This window comes from Chanodichthys erythropterus, chromosome 4 (assembly GCF_024489055.1).
Source record: "Chanodichthys erythropterus isolate Z2021 chromosome 4, ASM2448905v1, whole genome shotgun sequence".
Classification (NCBI taxonomy): Eukaryota; Metazoa; Chordata; class Actinopteri; order Cypriniformes; family Xenocyprididae; genus Chanodichthys; species Chanodichthys erythropterus.
Window position 1 is genome coordinate 3,560,001 of NC_090224.1, and position 20,000 is coordinate 3,580,000.

The 20,000-nt window shown below is 37.9% G+C and overlaps 1 protein-coding gene across 2 annotated transcripts in view; it reads left to right on the forward strand.

The window, feature by feature from the left end:
- scfd2 (sec1 family domain containing 2) overlaps window positions 1–20,000 on the forward strand; it is a 158,362-nt gene that overhangs the window by 19,272 nt on the left and 119,090 nt on the right. For both annotated transcript variants that reach the window (XM_067383679.1, XM_067383680.1), the window contains exon 4: window positions 3,896–4,071. In XM_067383679.1, the coding sequence (XP_067239780.1) occupies window positions 3,896–4,071 (176 nt within the window). The remainder of the gene's footprint in view (window positions 1–3,895; window positions 4,072–20,000) is intronic.

The following is a 20,000-nucleotide window of genomic DNA, read 5'->3' on the forward strand; positions in this document are numbered from 1 at the left end:
AGCTGTTATAGATTTTGTTTTGCTTCATCTTGTAGCATCAGATGCATTATTCTGATGGGCTGTCATAAATTGTTCTCTGGTGGTCTTTATTTTTGCATGTATGTGAACTCTGGTGATCTTTTTTTGAGAACATGAGTGTGCTTGTCTGCGTTTACATGCTCTGGGTCACTGCCCTGTGTGTGTTTATGTACGTTCAGCCGTTGTTTCATGGTCATGTGACAGTTAGTCCTCCGTGTCTCCTTTCTCTTCCAGTTTTCGGTCTGCTTGGAACAACTCTCGCTCTTTTTTCCTGGTGATGTTGTTCCCGGCACATTATGCTGAGTGATTCTCGGGTATTTTGCTAGAGCTTTCTAAAGCTGACTCAATCTATAATAGCCCTTTTCAGTCTTTGGATATTTCTGGAACAAAATCCATTTTCTCAACTTTATTTTATGAGATGGCAAAATCTGATTGGTCTTTCTAGACAGTGCCACCATTTACCCTAACCCAGCCACCTTCGGAATGTGGCCATAGACATCAGAGCACTGCATTTTCCCTGATTCATTGCATACAAATGAGTTGGCGATGGGTTCATTATTGAGAAAAAGGCTTTATGGGGTTAGTGGTTCTGCCTTTTTGGATTAGCCTGACTGTCTTTTTTTTGCCAGTTGTCAAACAGATTTCATATGCATCTGCCCTCTGCCCTGCAGAGATTTTTAGGCAATTAGTTTGCAGTAGTTGGAAAAGGTTCTAGACCCATAAACTAAACCATCTCCAGACTTGCACATCTAGATTTTACTGCAGTTCTGTAGGTCAGTCGTCCCACTTACCCCCACCTAAATTTTGACTTTTATCTGAAGAATGTGCACGTTCTAATTCTACACCTTGATGTCTCATTTACAGTTGTGATTTCATTGTTTTCTATTTTTAAATGAATTACGCTCATGGAGGTAAGTGTTTCTCGAGAGGCACGGTTACAAAATACAAATTGAATTCTATGCTTGTGAAATGTGGGCCATGAGGTTGGAGCTGTCTTGTGATCCTGTCATCTTAAGAAAATGACCCTCAGGAGAACCACAGGAATCAGTGCTCGGCCCACCAATGATTCATCTCAATCTTCTATCATGTAACCACCCTCTGGATGTCTGCCTGATTGTTGCTTTTAGTGCATTGCTTGTTCTAGTAATTTTCTAGCCAGCTTTCATTCTGTCGTGCTCTTTCTGCCTCTTGTTTGTGTGTATGAGCTTTTGGCTGGGCTGAAGCAAACATTGGCTGCATTGGATCACAGGATATACTCCCACATCTGGTGCTGGTTCATAGCATCAGCATGGCGAAGTGGCTGTATGCGTGAATGTGAACCAAACTCCCTGTCTCAGTGTTAACCCCTCAGCCTCCACCCCCATCCCCCACCCCATTTTTTCCCTCTTTTTGTTTTTTGATTTTATGTGTTTTCCAAACTTTTATATTTAGAAATTTGCGTATGATTTACAATATGGGGTAATTGTACAGAAATAGTTGTTTATCATTTGTTTTTGTATTGGATAAAACATGAAATTAGATATGGCTAGTTATGTTTTTTTTTTTTTCATATTTATTATTAGCTGAAAGTAGGGTTGCATAGGGCTGGGCGATATATCGCATGCTACTGTCACGGTTCCCTGATTATTATATATTCCCTGATATAAATCACAATCATCTGCTTTCAAATGGAGCGGCATTTAATAGACAGAGCCGTAGTTCACTGACAAGCTACGCAATACCGCGTTTATTATCGAAGGTGATTCATCTGCGATACTGAACGCGATATTGCGTAGCTTGTCAGTGAACTACGGATCTGTCTATTAAATGCCGCTCCATTTGAAAGCAGATGATGGCGATTTAGCGGTAATCAGGGAACCGGCTTTACTGACGAAATGGGCGTGACAGTCGCATGCGATATATCACCCAGCCCTAGGGTTGCACGATTAATCAGACGATTAGAAAAAAACATTGAAATCACACTTAAACGATTTGGCTTAGTGCGATTATGAAATTTTTTGCGATAAAAGATTTTTTTTTTTTTTATGCGCGACTTGTCAGTGAACTATGGCTCCAAATGCTAATCCATCTGAAAGCGCTGCGAGTTTGAATTGCTTATAATTTGAAAAAGCAACACGTGTCAAACATCTTTCCAGACATGAGAAGCATTTATTATCATCTTGTCCAACAAAAGACAACATTTAATAACCTGTTTTTACTCCAAACTCACTTCATAATGACAGTTGAGCATCCTTCTGTGAGATGATGTTGCTTCTTACACAGAATAAGGCAGTCGTGTGTTTATTAGTCATGTTTAATCAATCAAAACATTTAAATCTTCTGTTTATTCAGCTACAGCGATAGTATGGGATTTCCTATTTCGGCAGCAGGGCATATTTGCGCTTTCTACACGAGAGCGCCCTTTGGCTTTCAGATGGAGAAGCATTTTCTACTGATCACAGAGCTGTACAGCTCTGACAAGATGTGCATAAAATAATCGCAGCCTTTGCCAAATAAAATTCTTGTTCCCTCTCTCCATCTCAACCCCTAAGAGAACTCCAGGGTCAATGAGGATGTGTTTCTGTGTTGGAGTGTTTTTGGCTGAACTGTGCCAATGCAATAAATAAGCTCAGAAGAGGTTGACCACATACAAACACTTTGACTGTGAAATACATCAGCCTAAATCACATATACACTTATATTTTGGCTTGTATCTCATGATGTTACATTACAGAGCAGTGTGAACTTTAGATCCATCATTCTTCCAGACTCACAGTCTCAACACAAATGGAGGAACAAAAAGCATGTTATGGTTTGGTGGTGCATTTGAACAGTAGTGTGTGCTGATAGTTGTCATTTTACCAAAGGTAAAAATTCTCTCCTCTGCCTCCCACAGTGCGCATGTTTACAGTAATGTAGGTATTAATCTGCTTAAGTTAAACTCAATAAATCCCTGCTTTGATTAGCATTGGAAAGTCCAAATAATTCTATTGAATCAATTCATTTGAATGGTCTGTTTCAGTGAACTGGTTAAAACAATAATTCATTTAGAAGTGTTCCCAGAATTGCTCATGAGGCATTTTATGTTTTAGTAGTGAATCAGTTTGAGCAAATCATGAGAAGGAACTGGTTCAAAAGAATGACTAATTTACAATTTAGGCATCAGTTTGTACTTTCACATAGTAAAGATGGTTTTACTTAGTAATTCATAACTGATTTTATTTATATTGTTACAACCAAACATATGCATACATTTGCAAATAAACGTACACACACACTGAGTTATGTTGAGTCAGTTCCTAGTGAAAATATTATGGTCTGGTGTAGTATCATAAGAATTGGTTTGACACACACACTGAAGAGACTGTTCTACAGGATGACTTTTTTCTTCACCATAGTGTGCGTGTGTCCGTTATTGTATACATGGTTTACGAGGATACAAATGTGTATAATGACATGGGTATTACAACGTAAACATGGTTAAAAACATGGCTTAAAAACATATTAAACTGTGTTTTTTTTTCTTTTCTTTTTTTTTTTTTTTCTTTGAAATTCAAAAAATACATACAGTTTTCTATGATGGGTAGGTTTAGGGGTAGGGGGAAAGAATATACAGTTTGTACAGTATAAACATTACATCTATAGAGAGTCCCCGTAAACCACATGTACAAGTGTGTTTGTGTGCGCCCAGTAAATCTGTGTGTTGGTAATGGATTTGCATTGATGGGGACTGAAGTACATTTTCTCTGGAGTTCAAACAATGTTTGAAGTTTTGTTTGACACCAAGGATACAACTGAAGGTAAACACTGAATTCAGAATGACTGAATGTTTTTTTTGTGTAACTGTTGAATCCAGACAACTTGAATAAGATGCTGATGTTTTTCTCTCTTTTCTCAGGGCGGGTTACAGCCGAACAGCTTTGTTCATATGTTCAGTTGTTTCGGGACAGTTGGAAGGCTCTGGAAAGTCACAGTGGTGTCCTACAGCTGGGACTGGCTGCTGCTCAAGCTCTCCGTCATCCCGCTCTCCCATGCTGGGATGACTGCCTTGGTTTTGAGAGACTCCTCCTGCAGGTTAGCCAATCACACAGCTCACTGATCTGTCAATAACAGGCTATAGAGTTCTGCTTTATGATATCCTGAATGCAATGCAATACATATATCTATTGTGAGAGTTAAAGATTAAGGGATTTCTGTAGGTCTCTCCTTCACCGTCTCTCTGTCTAGTACATACTGTTCAAGTATGCATGGCTTTAAAGGACAATCGATATTTGCTGAAACTGCTGAAACCCATTAACATTGGAGCTGGATAATCTGTGAATTAAGTTCATAGATATTTTCTGTTGGCACTGTTCTGTGGCAGTAGTTACTGTACATAAAGCTCCTGGATGTTTCATAGATTTCACAGGAGTTTATTCTAGCACTTCAGTCTTCAGTTATATCACTCTATTCTCTAGAATATATACTTTGTTATTAGTCATGAGAAACTGGCATTCCGCATTCATTGAACCATCCTTTTTTTTTCATACATCTGTTCATCTGTCCATCCATCCTTTTATTCACCCATCCATCCATTATTTGATTCATCCATCTGCAGTATTCATTCATACATTCATTTATTAATGCATTCATACATACATCCATTTCATCCATCCATAGATTGTCTATTAGTGTTTTATGTACACTGCTCAAAAATATTAAAGGAACACTTTTTAATCAGAGAATAGCATCAAGTCAGTTAAACTCCTGGGATATTGATCTGGTCAGTTAAGTAGCAGAGGGGGTTGTTAATCAGTTTTAGCTGCTTTGGTGTTAATGAAATTAACAACAGGTGCACTAGATGGGCAACAGTGAGACCACCCCCAAAACAGGAAGGGTTTTACAGGTGGAGGCCACTGACTTTTTTTCCCTTCTCATCTTTTCTGACTGTTTTTCACTAGTTTTGTATTTGGCTAGAGTCATTGTCACTACTGGTAGCATGAGGCGATACCTGGACCCAACAGAGGTTGCACAGGCAGTCCCATTGCCAGAAGGTTTGCTGCATCTCTCAGCACAGTCTCAAGAGCATGGAGGAGATTCCAGGAGACAGGCAGTTACTCTAGGAGAGCTGGACAGGGCCGTAGAAGGTCCTTAACCCATCAGCAGGACCGGTATCTGTTCCTTTGTGCAAGGAGGAACAGGATGAACACTGCCAGAGCAGTACAAAGTGATCACCAGTAGGCCACTAGTGTGAATGTCTCTGACCAAACAATCAGAAACAGACTTCATGAGGGTGGTCTTAGGGCCCGATGTCCTCTGGTGGGCCCTGTGCTCACTGCAGGCAGTTCCTGGAGGATGAAAGAATTGATACCATTGAATGGCCCCCACACTCGGCTTACCTAAATCCAATAGAACACCTCTGGGACATTATGTTTTGGTCCATCTGACACTGCCAGGTTGCACCTCAGACTGTCCAGGAGCTCAGTGATGCCCTGGTCCAGATCTGGGAGAAAATACCCCAGGACACCATCCGTCGTCTCATTAGGAGCATGCTCCGACATTGTCAGGCATGCATACAAGCACATGGAGGCCATACAAACTACAGAGTTCTGTTTCGAGTTGCTGCAATGAAATTTCAATAAAATGGACTAGCTTGCTGCATCATTTTTTTCACTTTGATTTTCATGGTGTCTTTGAATTCAGTCCTCTGTAGGTTGATAGTTTTCATTTCCATCAAACGATGTGGCATCCTTTCGTTCCTAACACATTACTCAGTCCATATCAGTATAGATATTAAGCATGATATTTTTCCCCATTGAGATCTGATATGTTTTCAAAGTGTTCCTTTTTTTTTTTTTTTTGAGCAGTGTATATTTGAGTATGTGTTCTTCCATCCATACATCCATCCATCCATCCACTGGTCATCCATTGATCCATCCCCCAATTCATCCATTTATTAATCAATCCATTAATCTGTCTACCAATCCATCCTTTCATCCATCTATTCACTCATCCATCTGTTCACTCATCCATCTACCGAATCATCCGTCCATACACTGTTCTGTCCATCTGACCAGTCAACTAACCAGCAGTCTGTCTTTGTTAGATACCAAGAAGCTTTATTGTACTGATGAACAAAGTCTTGTTTCAAACAAACAGTAGTGCTACTAATGTTAAATTATTTAGATTATCAGAATATGAGGTTCTATGTATATCAATGTTTGTATTTTGTCTGAATCTAAAGTTTACTGTTCACTTTAAGCTTGGTGGTTGTGTTCTGCTGTTGGTAATGTACTTTCTATAGTTTACTCTGGTGTCTGCAGGTGCAGTAAGTGAGTGAGTAAACAGTCTAAACAGCCTAACTGGCAACAGCACTCAGTAAACACTCTGTGTTTGGCTTTGGGGAAAAACAGAGAGATTCTTTAAGCATCAGTAGAGTTGTGAGGCAGCTTGGATCGAAGTACTCCAGTGGGTGTTGAGCTCTCTGAGGATGCAAAAGTGAAAAGGAAATGCTTTCACTGAGGCCCGTCTGGGGCGGATACACGCGTGTGCATCACATCACAGGTCAAGGGTCAAATATGTTGAGGACAGAGGGAGTGAGGGAGACGTGGGTAGAGAAAAAGGACAGAGACCTTAATAGGAAATGTGGAAAACGGCAAGCCAAGAGAGAAGAAAAAGCAAAATGAAGGTCTTAAGAGAGATTTGAGGGAAAAAAAAAATTATTAGAGGGTTGAACTTATCAAAATATCTTAACCACACTAGAACATGCAAAAAAGAGCATTCCAGACTAATATCCTCTCGCTCCTCCGTTATTAGTTTTCACAGACTGTTTTTGATGGAGTTTCTGGTTCCTGTGGCTGTTAAGAGATCAGCGGGAAAGCTCAGCCCATAGGAACTCATTAAAACAAATCAGGAAAAACATGATGCAGAAGCAGGCCAGACTGGCCGCATCAGCCAAACCGCCAAACAGCTAAACAGCAATCAGCACTCAAGCTTATAAACCTTCACCTCTCCAATGGGCATCATCACTCTGGGGGAAAAATAGGGAAAAGGTGTTTACTAACATGTAAACCATTATGCTAATCATTTGTTTGCAATTGAGCTATATATATATATATATATATATATATATATATATATATATATATATATATATATATATATATATATATATAATATATATAATATATATATATATATAGCTTGCTGCATTTATATATATTTATATTATATTTTTATTAAAGATTTATATTTTATTAAAGATAGTTCACCCAAAAATAAATCTTAAAACTTGTATGACTTTCTTTCTTCTGTCAAACACAAAGAAGATATTTTGAAAATCTGTGGGGCCAAAACAACATTGACTGTCATTGTATGAACAATGGATTGTATGGAGTAGATTAATTTTAAATGATGAGTAAATGATTAGAATTTTCTTTTTTTGGGGGGAAATTCTTCCTTTAAAACCTTAAATGAACTGGAAGTGTTTACAAAGGTGATGAAATATAACATGCAGTGGACAAAATTGCCATAAGTATATGATGTACATAATTACTGTTCTTTTTTAAAGAAATTAAATAAGCATGGATGCCTTAAATTGATCAGAAATGTTAGTAAAGACCTTATTGTTAAAACATGTATAATAATATATTTAAATAAATGCTGTTATTTTGAACTTTCTATAAGTCAAAGAATCCTGAAAAATAAAGTATCATGGTTTCCACAAAAATATTTAGTAGCACAACTGTTTTCAACATTGATAATAATAAGAAAGCATTCTTAAGCAGCAAATCAGCATATTAGAATGATTTCTGAAGGATCATGTGACACTGAAGACCTTAAAAAAACCTGCATTGCCATCGCAGGAATAAATTACTTTTTAAAATATATTAAAAGAGTTATTATATAATATAATAGAACAGTTATTTTAAATGGTAATAATATTTCACAATATTGCTGTTTTTACTGTATTTATGTGGGCATATGAAACTTCTTTCAAAAACATTTGAAAAAGCCTTACTGACCACAAACTTGAATAGGATTGTATATATAAGGTGTATAAGTATGTCTTTATGAAGACCTGAATGGAAGTTTGTCTTCTGAAGTTTTGGAGAGGTCCATGTGTATGAGTTTGTGTGCGTGCGTGTGCGCGCTTGTGTGTGTGTCTGTGTGTGTCTGTGTGTGTCTGTGTGTGTCTATGTGTGTCTGTGTGTCTGTGCCCCCAAAAGTTAATATTCAGTAATTATAAGTCTCTCTCTGGGACATCAAATATCTACATTCAGCCTTGAGCACTAGTGCTAGTTTCTGTTTGCACTCTAAACACCATCTGTAACAGGATCCCTGATTTTTTCCCAAAGTAATAAATAAGTTATTTTTCTTCTTCTCTCTCCCCTTGTTTATTATATTTCATTTTATTTTCCATTTGATGTTTTTTTCCTCTGATATTTGCAAGCTGGATTTCTGAAACCAGAGGCTAAAATTGTTATTGAAAATACTGGCATGAGACAGGCTTATTCTTCAGGTCTGTGGTTAGCTCTCTCACCCTCCTGGGGTGCAGTATGGGAAAGCTGGGTAGTGTTAATAAAGGCACCCATCCAACTAGGCCTCAGCCTACAGCACTGATACTATAGATCTGTTGTGAAAACTTGTGATCTGTCTACTTGCTGCATAACACGATCCAAGCCATCATTGAAGCTCATAAGCGACCGATTTGGAGCACATCGGGAGCAGCTCAAAAAAGCGCTCCTCGCGGTTGATTTAATTTAAGTTTGATGTAAGCCTGTGGCCAAGCTAATGGAATGATACTTTAAAAAGTATTAAAAAAATACATTCTATTGGTTATAATAATCTACTTTTAGTGTAGTTTTAACTATTTTTATTTATACTTGTAGGTATTCTTCACAATTGATTTCAATAGAGTTTGATATTATGCTCTAATAAGAATAAAGATACATAACCAAAAATTATTTGGTATAATATCTATTTTTTTGATACTTGTCAGTATAGACCCTTTTCACGGACTGTGATGACTTGATTTAATGGTCATCAATATCTTAAATCCTGCAAAGTTTTGTATATTTTTATTTTTTTTGAAACGTATGTACATTTATAACATTATACTTAGTATTATATTACCTTCTCATATTACAAAAAGTTAGCTATGAGGGTGATTCTAATATAGCAGCTATGGAAGTGACGGTAAAAATGACTTCTTTCTCTTTTCTGACTGCCGTTATCAATCTCTCTCTATTTTTTTCATCTTTTCGAAAGTTGTGAAAACACTGTTGTTGTTGTTTTTTTTTCTTTTGCTATTTGAGAAAATGGGAAAACAAAAAAATATATTTAATGTATTCTCTCATTCACCGCTATAGAATTTTACCCAACTATGATGACTTCCGCTTCTGAGAAACCCGGAAATGTGAAAAGGGTCTTGAATGAATATAAACTTCATTGCTCATCCCATCTCTCCCCTTGGTCATCATATAGCAGATTTATTTTAGCACTGAGATTTTATTTCGTAGGATAAAAGGGTTGCTGCCTTCGTCCTTAGGTTATATTTATGTATTTATTAGTGTTCAATTATTAATTCATCTTGTTTTCAATGGAGAATTTACAGACTGGCTAATATCTTTTCAGCATAAAACAGAAGTTGTGATAGTGTTTTCTTCCTTATATACCTATATCAGAGTGAAATTGCTTCTCAAATAAGAAATATGGAGGGCAGGACTTTTTTGTCCATTGGGAATTGATTGGATTGTTGTGTTTTGCTATTTGTGGTGATCTCATGTGAGTGACACGTTGTCCCGCCCTCACTCCAGTAAACACATCGTCAGAGAAGAGATGTCGCTCCAATAGAAGGGACGTTATTTCAAATTTAAAGATTATTTAAAAAAAATATATATATATGTGCACGGATAAATAATTTATAATAAACACTGCAATATTCCATTAAAAAAACTAATTTTCAATTTTGATTTCATAGTGACTTTAAAAACAGGAGCTGGCAGGTGACTTTGTCCTTGCTAAAGCTGTGGCCATGGCTGCAGGTAATAGTATGATTTGTTGACTATAGCTGTGACTTTTGACAGTATTGGTTTCTTTGGCTTCTGCTGTCCCACTAAGATGGTTTTAGAGAACAGCTTGAAGTTAATAAGCTGACACAAAGCTGAGGAATGATGGGCATCACAGCCTTGAGTCTGGTACGGCTGGTGTACACCCCTGGCAGGGGGAATGTGTGTATGTGAGAGTGTGTTTGCTGGAGAGGGTGTTGTGGTCAAGAAGAGCTGTCAACAAGTACTCTCTTTCACCCATTCCCGTTACCTCACAGCCCAGCATACAGAGTGTGTAATTATATTCATACTAAATGTCAGTTTTCTTTTTCTTTCTTTTTTTAAAACACTGCCATTATGGTGTCAAACATGTTTTTAGGTAAAGAAGCACTGGAGTTGACAGTGTTATATTATTTTAATTAGATTTTTGCATTTAGTGAAGAAAATGTGAGTGGCTTGCCCATTAAAAAAAAAAAAAGTCTCCAGGATGATGCAAGAGCATTGTATGTGGTTGCTTGCTCATTGCTGAGGTATACTGATTCAGCTAAAGCAACAATGATCGTTCTGCTAGAAATGTCACATTTGCTATGAGATAGTGATTTTAAATCTGCGGACACTGTGGATAATGCACTGGTTGGGCGGGCCAACTGGTTGGGTAATAAAAAATAACCTTCTGATTAATTGTGGGTGGATGAGATAAATCATTAATGATGGAAATATCAACGAGTTTAAAGCCTAAAGGTGCCCTAGATTGTTTTTTTACAAGATGTAATATAAGTCATAGGTGTCCCCTGAATGTGTCTGTGAAGTTTCAGCTCAAAATACCCCATAGATTTTTTTTTTATAAATTTTTTTAACTGCCTATTTTGGGGCATCATTAACTATGCACTGATTTTTTTCAGCACGGCCCCTTTAAGAGATGCGCTTCCTCTGCCACACGAGCTGTCGACTATACATCACATAAACACACTTCACACAGCTAATATAACCCTCAAATGGATCTTTACAAGATGTTCGTCATGCATGCTGCATGCATGCTTCGAATTATGTGAGTAAAGTATTTATTTAGATGGTTACGTTTGATTCTGTGTTAGTTTGAGGCTATGCTCTGTGGCTAACGTGCTAAAGCTAACATTACACACTGTTGGAGAGATTTATAAAGAATGAAGTTGTGTTTATGCATTATACAGACTGCACGTGTTTAAAAATGAAAATAGCTACGGCTCTCGTCTCCGTGAATACAGTAAGAAACGATGGTAACTTTAACCTCATTTAACAGTATATTAGCAACATGCTAATGAAACATTTAGAAAGACAATTTACAAATATCACTAAAAATATCATATCATGGATCATGTCAGTTATTATGGCTCCATCTGCCATTTTTCGCTGTTGTTCTTGCTTGCTTACCTTGTCTGTGCACAGATCTAGCCGTAAATACTGCCTTTCCTTGTCTAATGCTTCGAATGGGCTGGCATTATGCAAATATTGGGGTCATACATATTAATGATCCCGACTGTTACGTAACAGTCTGTGTTATGTTGAGATCCGAGTGTTTTCCGGAAGTCTTTTAAACAAATGAGATTTAAGTAAGAAGGAGGAAACAATGGGGTTTGAAACTCACTGTATGTCATTTCCATGTACTGAACTCTTGTTATTCAACTATGCCGAGGAAAATTCAAATTCTGATTCTAGGGCACCTGTAAAGACACAATATGTAAGATTTTTAGATTAAAAACCACTAGAACAATGTTATATATTTTGTTGACTTGTGTCAACAAAAAAACGCAGTGGTATCGCTGGCAATACCTCAGACCTCAGAGTGTTAATAAAACTTCAACACACTAGCTCATCCATGAACATGATTTCTGCCCGAGTCTGTCAGATTTCCATCGGCTATGGAGGTGATGACGACAATTCCCATGATTCCACGCTCTTTCACTGCATCATCAAGCTACACCTTTGTTTTGAATAAGCGAACTCTAGTGGCGAAAATGACATATTGTGCCTTTAATTTTATTTGCCTTTAATCTTATTAAGCTACGCAGTTGTGGTGTTCAATTGTTTAAGTAGTAATGGATGCAAAACAGATCAGAGAGAAATTGCAAAAAGGAGAATTAAAAACAAAACAAACTGAAGGAAAGAAAGAAAAAATACTGTATGGGAGCATTTTTGTAAGGTAGCTAACCAGGACAAATCAAGTGCTGGGTATGTGATAGCCTAACGGCTGTATGTATATGACAGTATTACTAATAAATTAGCCTATATCCAGCCTTTGCTTGGGCTGAATGCATTTAGTTTTGTGTGTGTGTGTGTGTGTGTGTGTGTGTGTGTGTGTGTGTGTGTGTGTGTGTGTGTGTGTGTGTGTGTGTGTGTGTGTGTGTGTGTGTGTGTGTGTTTGGGAAGTTGCAGTGACGTTAACAGTGACATTCCAATTTAAGTTTGAAGGGAATAAATCCTGTGTTTAGGCTATTAAGGAAATGTAATTTTGCCAAGAACTTTTACTTTAGGTGCACTGACAAGTGATTTATGTATTAACAAAATCAGAGACCCCTGGAAATCCGATCAGAAGAGATGCATGTTACTGGCAATTGAAAACCGCAATCAATTTGTCTGACCATTTGTGATCGGATTACCTGAAATGGTTGCAAAAGGCCCACAAGTGTGAGTTGTAGTAATAGTCATGCTTGTCTATCTATGTCTGTGTAGTTTAAGATGTTTTTAAAATGGTCTGTGTTGCTGAGGTCCCTCAAAGGGCAGTGATCTGGGTGGCTGACTGAAGATTTGATTAATTGTGTAGTAAATGTGCTCTTAATACTGCAGCAGTGGACCTGTGACCTTTGACTTCTTCCACCCCACACACTATCCGCGATTCCTTCTGCTTGAGCTCCGCTTAAGTCCTGTTTACTTATCAGAACTCTATAATGGCTTCTGCTCTGATCTCTTTCTTTCTTGTTCTGACATCTAAACCTTCTAGTCATCCTTAATATGTAGCCTAGGCCTGGGTGAGTTAGAGTTAAATACAAGTGACATATTGTTCAGAAGCTGTTTTATCAACGCCTTCCCGCAGTTGAAACACTGATTGAGTGATTACATGAGACGTGATGCATTTCAGTAATTTGTACTGTATCTTTCAACATACCTTCTGATGTTCATGCATGTTTTTCATGCTATAACTTGTATTAACATGTAAGAAAAGACTTATAATTTGGAATAATTTTTGGTGTAGGGAAAAAATGCACACCTTGCAACCCTGGCATGAACTACGGGTGATTCATAGGGTCAAATAGAGCCTGCTTTAATGTCGCTACTTTTTAACTGTTAACGTGCTATTGTCACATTAACTTTGACAGCTCTAAATTCAACATGAGACATTTTCTTCACACACAGTATGAGTTGCAGTCTGATACATTTTTCTGCCCCCTTTTGATTGACAGGACATAATCTGCACTGATTTTTTGGATGTTTTTTTAACAATCAGCCATAAATAAATAAATAAATAAAAATTTTGCACTGATGGTGACTTAAATATAAAGTCAGCAGATTATTGAAAATGGGCAGTCATATCAAGTATAAAGCATTTTGTGTTTGGATTTCTAGCAAAAACAACTATTTATTCACATATACTGTTACCATATAGCCATATACAGTAAACGTTAAAATTACTCCAACAGTGACATAAGATTTCTGTCATACCACCAAGAGAATGGTGGTGGTTCAATAACATGATGCTTGTTTTCTTTGGCCCAGATCTATTAGTTACTTAAAAAAAAAAGACTTGTACAATATAGAAAATGTATATTCATGTAATTTCTGAATTAAAATACATTTTGAGATACATTTTAAGAATATATATTAATATATGTAAACGACGACGATCCACAGACAAAATGAATTCTTCATACTGACATGTCAGGAGCCGAATACATCTTTTCTGTGTCTCTTTTTGTTTTTGAAGAGAGACGGATAACGCACATTTACACATGCTGTTAAACTGCATCAGTGGCTCCAGGCCGTCATTAACACGCACACAGACAAAGTTATGGCACATCACCTTTGACCTCTGAACCCCTAACCCACCCTTAGGTCAGCCCGCTCCCCTCTGCCTGGAGCCTATTGCCTTGTCCTGGATAATATCTAACTGTATGCACACTAACACACACGCAGAGACACTTTCTGGACAGTTTCTGGGCTTTCTGACCTCACTAACACAACAAGCTTGTTTTTCCTCTTCCATACAAATGGGCGATCGCAGTAGGAGTAAACCGCATGGCGTTGTAACAGTGCGAATGTGCATCTGGCTCATGGGTGCGTGGGTGTGAGCGCATTCGTTTTTGACCTGGTGTCCAAACACCCTTGTTTTTCCTGTTGCTCTGTCTGACAGCCCTCACAGACCCCAGAAAACATCCCTGAAGACCCCCTCATCCACTCCTCACATGTTCCCTGGAGCCGGTCCCAGCTTGCAAGAGTTACAGTCTCTCTTGCTTTCTTTGTAAATCTGTCACTCTGTTTAATTTGAATCGTTTCATCTCTCTGCTGCTTTGATCGTTCATCTGTTGACTTCCTTCTTTATTTCCTCTCATCTCTCTTATCTTGTCTGTCTACACTCTAGCTGTGTCTGAGTTTTCTGTCAGAGTATATTTTGCATTTGATGAAAAGCTTCTTGACCATTAATAAAGTTTTTTAATAAGTATGCATGTGTGGAGTATGAATACAGTGTGGACATACTACATCTGCCCTATTGGTGTTGTCATGTGACTTACAACATCAGTTGCTGTTCTTTGCCACTTACAAATATGGCAATGGCCTCATGGGATAGTAAAGTGTTGTGGAAGCAGCATGTCAAAGACTGTATATTTACCAATATGGTGCACTCCTTTTGCTATGAATTGGAGAAACTGCCACTAAAATGGCGGTTCTAGTAATGCTTTTTTAATGGTTGTGAAGTTCATTCCTCATCCAATGTATTAAAGTAGCAGCTCAGATAGTATTCGATTTCGGATGCAGCCTTAGGGGCCATTCACACAGAACGCGTTTTTCTATTCCAATGCACTACTTTCCCATTGTTTTTCTATGTAAACACGCGCTTGACGGACGTGCGTGACCGTTACGCTCGCATCATGCGTCTTTTGCAGCGCCGTGTTTTTAAGACGCCGTGTCAAGTTAAAAGAATTTCAACTTTTACACGCAGCGCCGCTCATCAATGTCAGTTACAAAACAGTGGACCAATCAGAAGAACTTGGAGGCGGGGCAAGCGTTGTGAGTTGGCATGACAACTGTTTTATATAACGGCAACATGGTGGAGGAGGCGCTCATTATTATCTTATTTTCTTTTTTTCCATGTCTCAACTTTGTATCTGTAAATTCTGCAGTTTGCCTATTTCTATTATTTCCGTTATTGTCGTTATTGCATCACGTCTCGAGACTCTCGCGTTCTATGCTGCGCTTTTTTTAAAACCACTCCTGAGCGCTGCATCTCGCATTTTTAGATGCAAAGGGGCCCTTAGGGGCCATTCGCACAGAACGCGTTTTTTCCATTCCAATGTGCTATGCGTGTTTCCATTGTTTTTCTATGTAAACGCACTAGATGGACGTGTATAACCACTGCGCTTGCATCTTTTTGCAGTGTCTCACGCATGATACAGCACTCTAAAAATGCGGCGCTCAAGTCAAATTCAGTTCAACTTTTATAAAACGCGTCTCGAGACCTTGCGTTTTTTCTCCATTCCACTGCCCGCGTCATGTGTTTTTCAAAGCAAAAACATGTTCTGTGTGAACAAGCCCTTAGGGTGCTTCTCAAATGGAAGGCTGTGTCCTAGTAAGGGGCTGTTCACACAGAACACGCTTTTCCATTCCAATGCACTACTTTTTCATTGTTTTTCTATGTAAACATTTGCTAGACAGACATGTTTAACCAGTGTTGCCAAACCCTATCCCCGGAATTAGGCTACTTTAACACTGTTGCCATGGGTTGTTTTTCATGTCCGCAGGCTGAAGCACCAAATAACATGATGTTTAGCCCCTGGAATGCAAATTTTAACAGGGGAACCCCGCCAAAAACGTGGATTTTACCCCCAGGAACACTGTTTTTACCCGGGGATCCCCCTGAAACGCGGTTGGGCTAGTTTTGAGTAGCAATTGCGCAGGTTTTCTTGTAAAAACCTGGTAAACCTGTGCATGACCGTTGTGCTCTCGTCTATTGCAGCGTCTCGCACATGTGCGCCAGCGGAGGCAGTCATAGTGGCTGTGTCCAGATAGTCAGTGTGATTATTTTCTTCTTTTTTTTCATGTAAAAAATAGTACCTATCTGTTCTGTTGTTTGGCTACTTCTGTTATTTCTGTTATTGCATTGCATCTCAAAATGCAATTGCTGTGTCTCCTGTTTTTAGACACACAAACACGTTCTGTGTAAACGAGCCCTAAGGCTGCATATCCCGTCTGCCACGTCATCAAGTGTCGCTGAAGGCCATCTTGACTGGAAGGAACTTTGTAAGGCAGCCCTTATTTTACATCCTTCATTCATCTTATTTTGAGGGATGCATCATGTGTATCCTTTGCGTCCTTAAATCACCCACAATCCTTTGCACACATTCCAATTCATGAAAAAGAACTGATGGAAAATGAGCTCATTATGAAATGTAAGACAAAAATATATGACTTTTATATGATGAACAAATTTAATTTAGGATACACACATCCATAATGGACATTTTTTAATTCAACATCACTGATTTTTTTTTTGTGCACTGTAGAAGGAAGTTGCCTTTATAGGCAATGAGGCAGCTATTGATCGATTTTCATTTTGATTTGTTTTCATTTCGAATGACAGCCCCTCATTAAATACGAGCAGTATATCAAATTTAAGAGTTGGATAGATAGAGAACATCATATAAGACTCTGACAGGAGAAAACACATGAGAGAAGAGTTCTGGCCAGAGTCCAGCAAGTGCTAAGTGTGTGTGAGATGACTTATTTAGCCTGTCCACCTTCCTGTGTTTAGGGCGAACGGATTACTGCCGGAAACAAGACACAACCCGTTTACTCCTTACAGGAAGTTTCGATATCTCTCGTACTCCCTCTCACCCTCCAGTGTAAACGCCCACACTCACATATACACACACGACATACATCAACTGACCACACACTGCCGCCTTCTATAAAACCCCACAAACACAGAGGTGCATGTTCACGTACAGCTTATGTCCTTCTCACACACCTGACCTCATCACACAGCTGTGTTTGTGAAGTAACTTCCTTCGTGGATTTGTTTCTCGGTGCCTTTGCATATGACCTGTGCTTATATGGCAGTCTTTTGTGTGTGTTTGTATATCGTCTCTGTGTGTGTATAAGCCTCATGTGCCTGTTAATGCAGCACAGCTGAATGAAGAAAGTGTTTGAAATAGTCTGTGTGTATCAGATAAATCAGAGATCAAACGAAAAGCTAAAGACAGGCATTCAGTCTAGGTCTCCTAATTTCTTGATTTCTTCATCAAGTTCTTGAAACCATTTTCCATATTTTACAGTTCACACTATCTCATGAATCTCTTCTCTGTAGTGGTCAACCGTTATGGGTTTGTCAGTGGTAAATGCAAATAGTTTGGGCATAAAAGTCTAAAATCGCTTTTTTTTTCATTTTCTTTAATTTAAATTAGTTAAATGTGTGTGTGTATATATAATATAATATAATATAATATAATATAATATAATATAATATAATATAATATAATATAATATAATATAATATAATATAATATAATATATAATTAGGGGTATAACATTCTCGGTAAAAATCACACATGGTTTCGCATGCACTTGCACCACGGTTCATCTCATATCTGACAACGCATACACATCCATAATTTGAACTTAAACACTCCAGAAAGAATGCATGTGTTCAGTATCAGTGTACTGTATCCAAGCATTATGTCTTAAAGTGACAGCAGCCTAATATTCGTGCTGTCTTTATGCGTTTTTAATGTTAATCGAACAACAAAAGACAAGGAAATCATTCATTGCTCTTGACTGAAAAGCTTTTGTAACTTAATAATTAATAATGATAAATCTTTTATTTAATTTATACAGTGAAAATTACAGGTGCTGGTCATATAATTAGAATATCATCAAAAAGTTGATTTATTTCATTAATTCCATTCAAAAAGTGAAACTTGTATATTATATTCATTCATTACACACAGACTGATATATTTCAAATGTTTATTTCTTTTAATTTTGATGATTATAACTGACAACTAAGGAAAATCCCAAATTCAGTATTTCAGAAAATTAGAATATTACTTAAGACCAATACAAAGAAAGGATTTTTAGAAATCTTGGCCAACTTGAAAAGTATGAACATGAAAAGTATGAGCATGTACAGCACTCAATACTTAGTTAGGGCTCCTTTTGCCAGAATTACTGCAGCAATGCGGCATGGCATGGAGTCGATCAGCCTGTGGCACTGCTCAGGTGTTATGAGAGCCCAGGTTGATGGCCTTCAGCTCTTCTGCAATGTTGGGTCTGGCATATCTTCCTCTTCACAATACCCCATAGATTTTCTATGGGGTTAAGATCAGGCGAGAAAATGAAATCTGAAATCTCCATAAAGTTGGTCATCAGCAGGAAGCATGAAGTGCTCTAAAACTTCCTAGTATACGGCTTTGTTGACCTTGGACCTCAGAAAACACAGTGGACCAACACCAGCAGATGACATGGCACCTCAAACCATCACTTACTGTGGAAACTTTACACTGGACCTCAAGCAATGTGAATTGTGTGATCCTCTCTTCATCCAGACTCTGGGACCCTGATTTCCAAAGGAAATGCAAAATTTACTTTCATCAGAGAACATAACTTTGGACCACTCAGCAGCAGTCCAGTCCTTTTTGTCTTTAGCCCAGGCGAGACACTTCTGACGCTTTCTGTTGTTCAAGAATGGCTTGACACAAGGAATGCGACAGCTGAAACCCATGTCTTGCATACGTCTGTGTGTAGTGGTTCTTGAAGCACTGACTCCAGCTGCAGTCCACTCTTTGTGAATCTCCCCCACATTTTTGAATGGGTTTTGTTTCACAGTCCTCTCCAGGGTACAGTTATCCCTATTGCTTGTACAATTTTTTTCTACCACATATTTTCCCTTTGCCTCTCTATTAATGTGTTTGGACACAGAGCTTATTTTGCTGGCTGTTCACAGACTTTTTGTGTCTTGCCCTCCTTGTGCAAGGTGTCAATGGCCGTCTTTTGGACAACTGTCAAGTCGGCAATCTTCCCCATGATTGTGTAGCCTACAGAACTAGACTGAGAGACCATTTAAAGGCCTTTGCAGGTGTTTTGAGTTAATTAGCTGATTCGTGTGTGGCACCAGGTGTCTTCAATATTGAACCTTTTCACAATATTCTAATTTTCTGAGATACTGAATTTGGGATTTTCCTTAGTTGTCAGTTATAATCATCAAAATTTCAAGAAATAAACATTTGAAATATATCAGTCTGTGTGTAATGAATGAATATAATATACAAGTTTCACTTTTTGAATGGAATTAGTGAAATAAATCAACTTTTTGATGATATTCTAATTATATGACCATTTTTATACCAGCACCTGGTTATGCAATGCTTTTTTTTTTTACATTTGATTAGATACTTTATTCAAATTCTGTACCTGAAAACTACTGTTAGATACCTGAAAATCCTGAAAGCACTGTTTTATATTATTTTATTATTATTAATTAATATATTATTTTTATTATATTATATCTTTTATACTGCTCTGCTGTGTTTATTTGTGCTTATTGCTTGTAGCTTATTATTTGTTCTTAATTTCTTTATTTTTATTTGACAGTAGCCCCTTTTTCCCTGAACATAGAACATACCAAAACCATAAAAAACTAACTGTGTAGCCTGGTAAACATAAGTCTTTCACTATTTCTCAGCACTCTTTGGCTGTCAGAGTGCTATGAGAGTGTCCAGCATCTCTGCA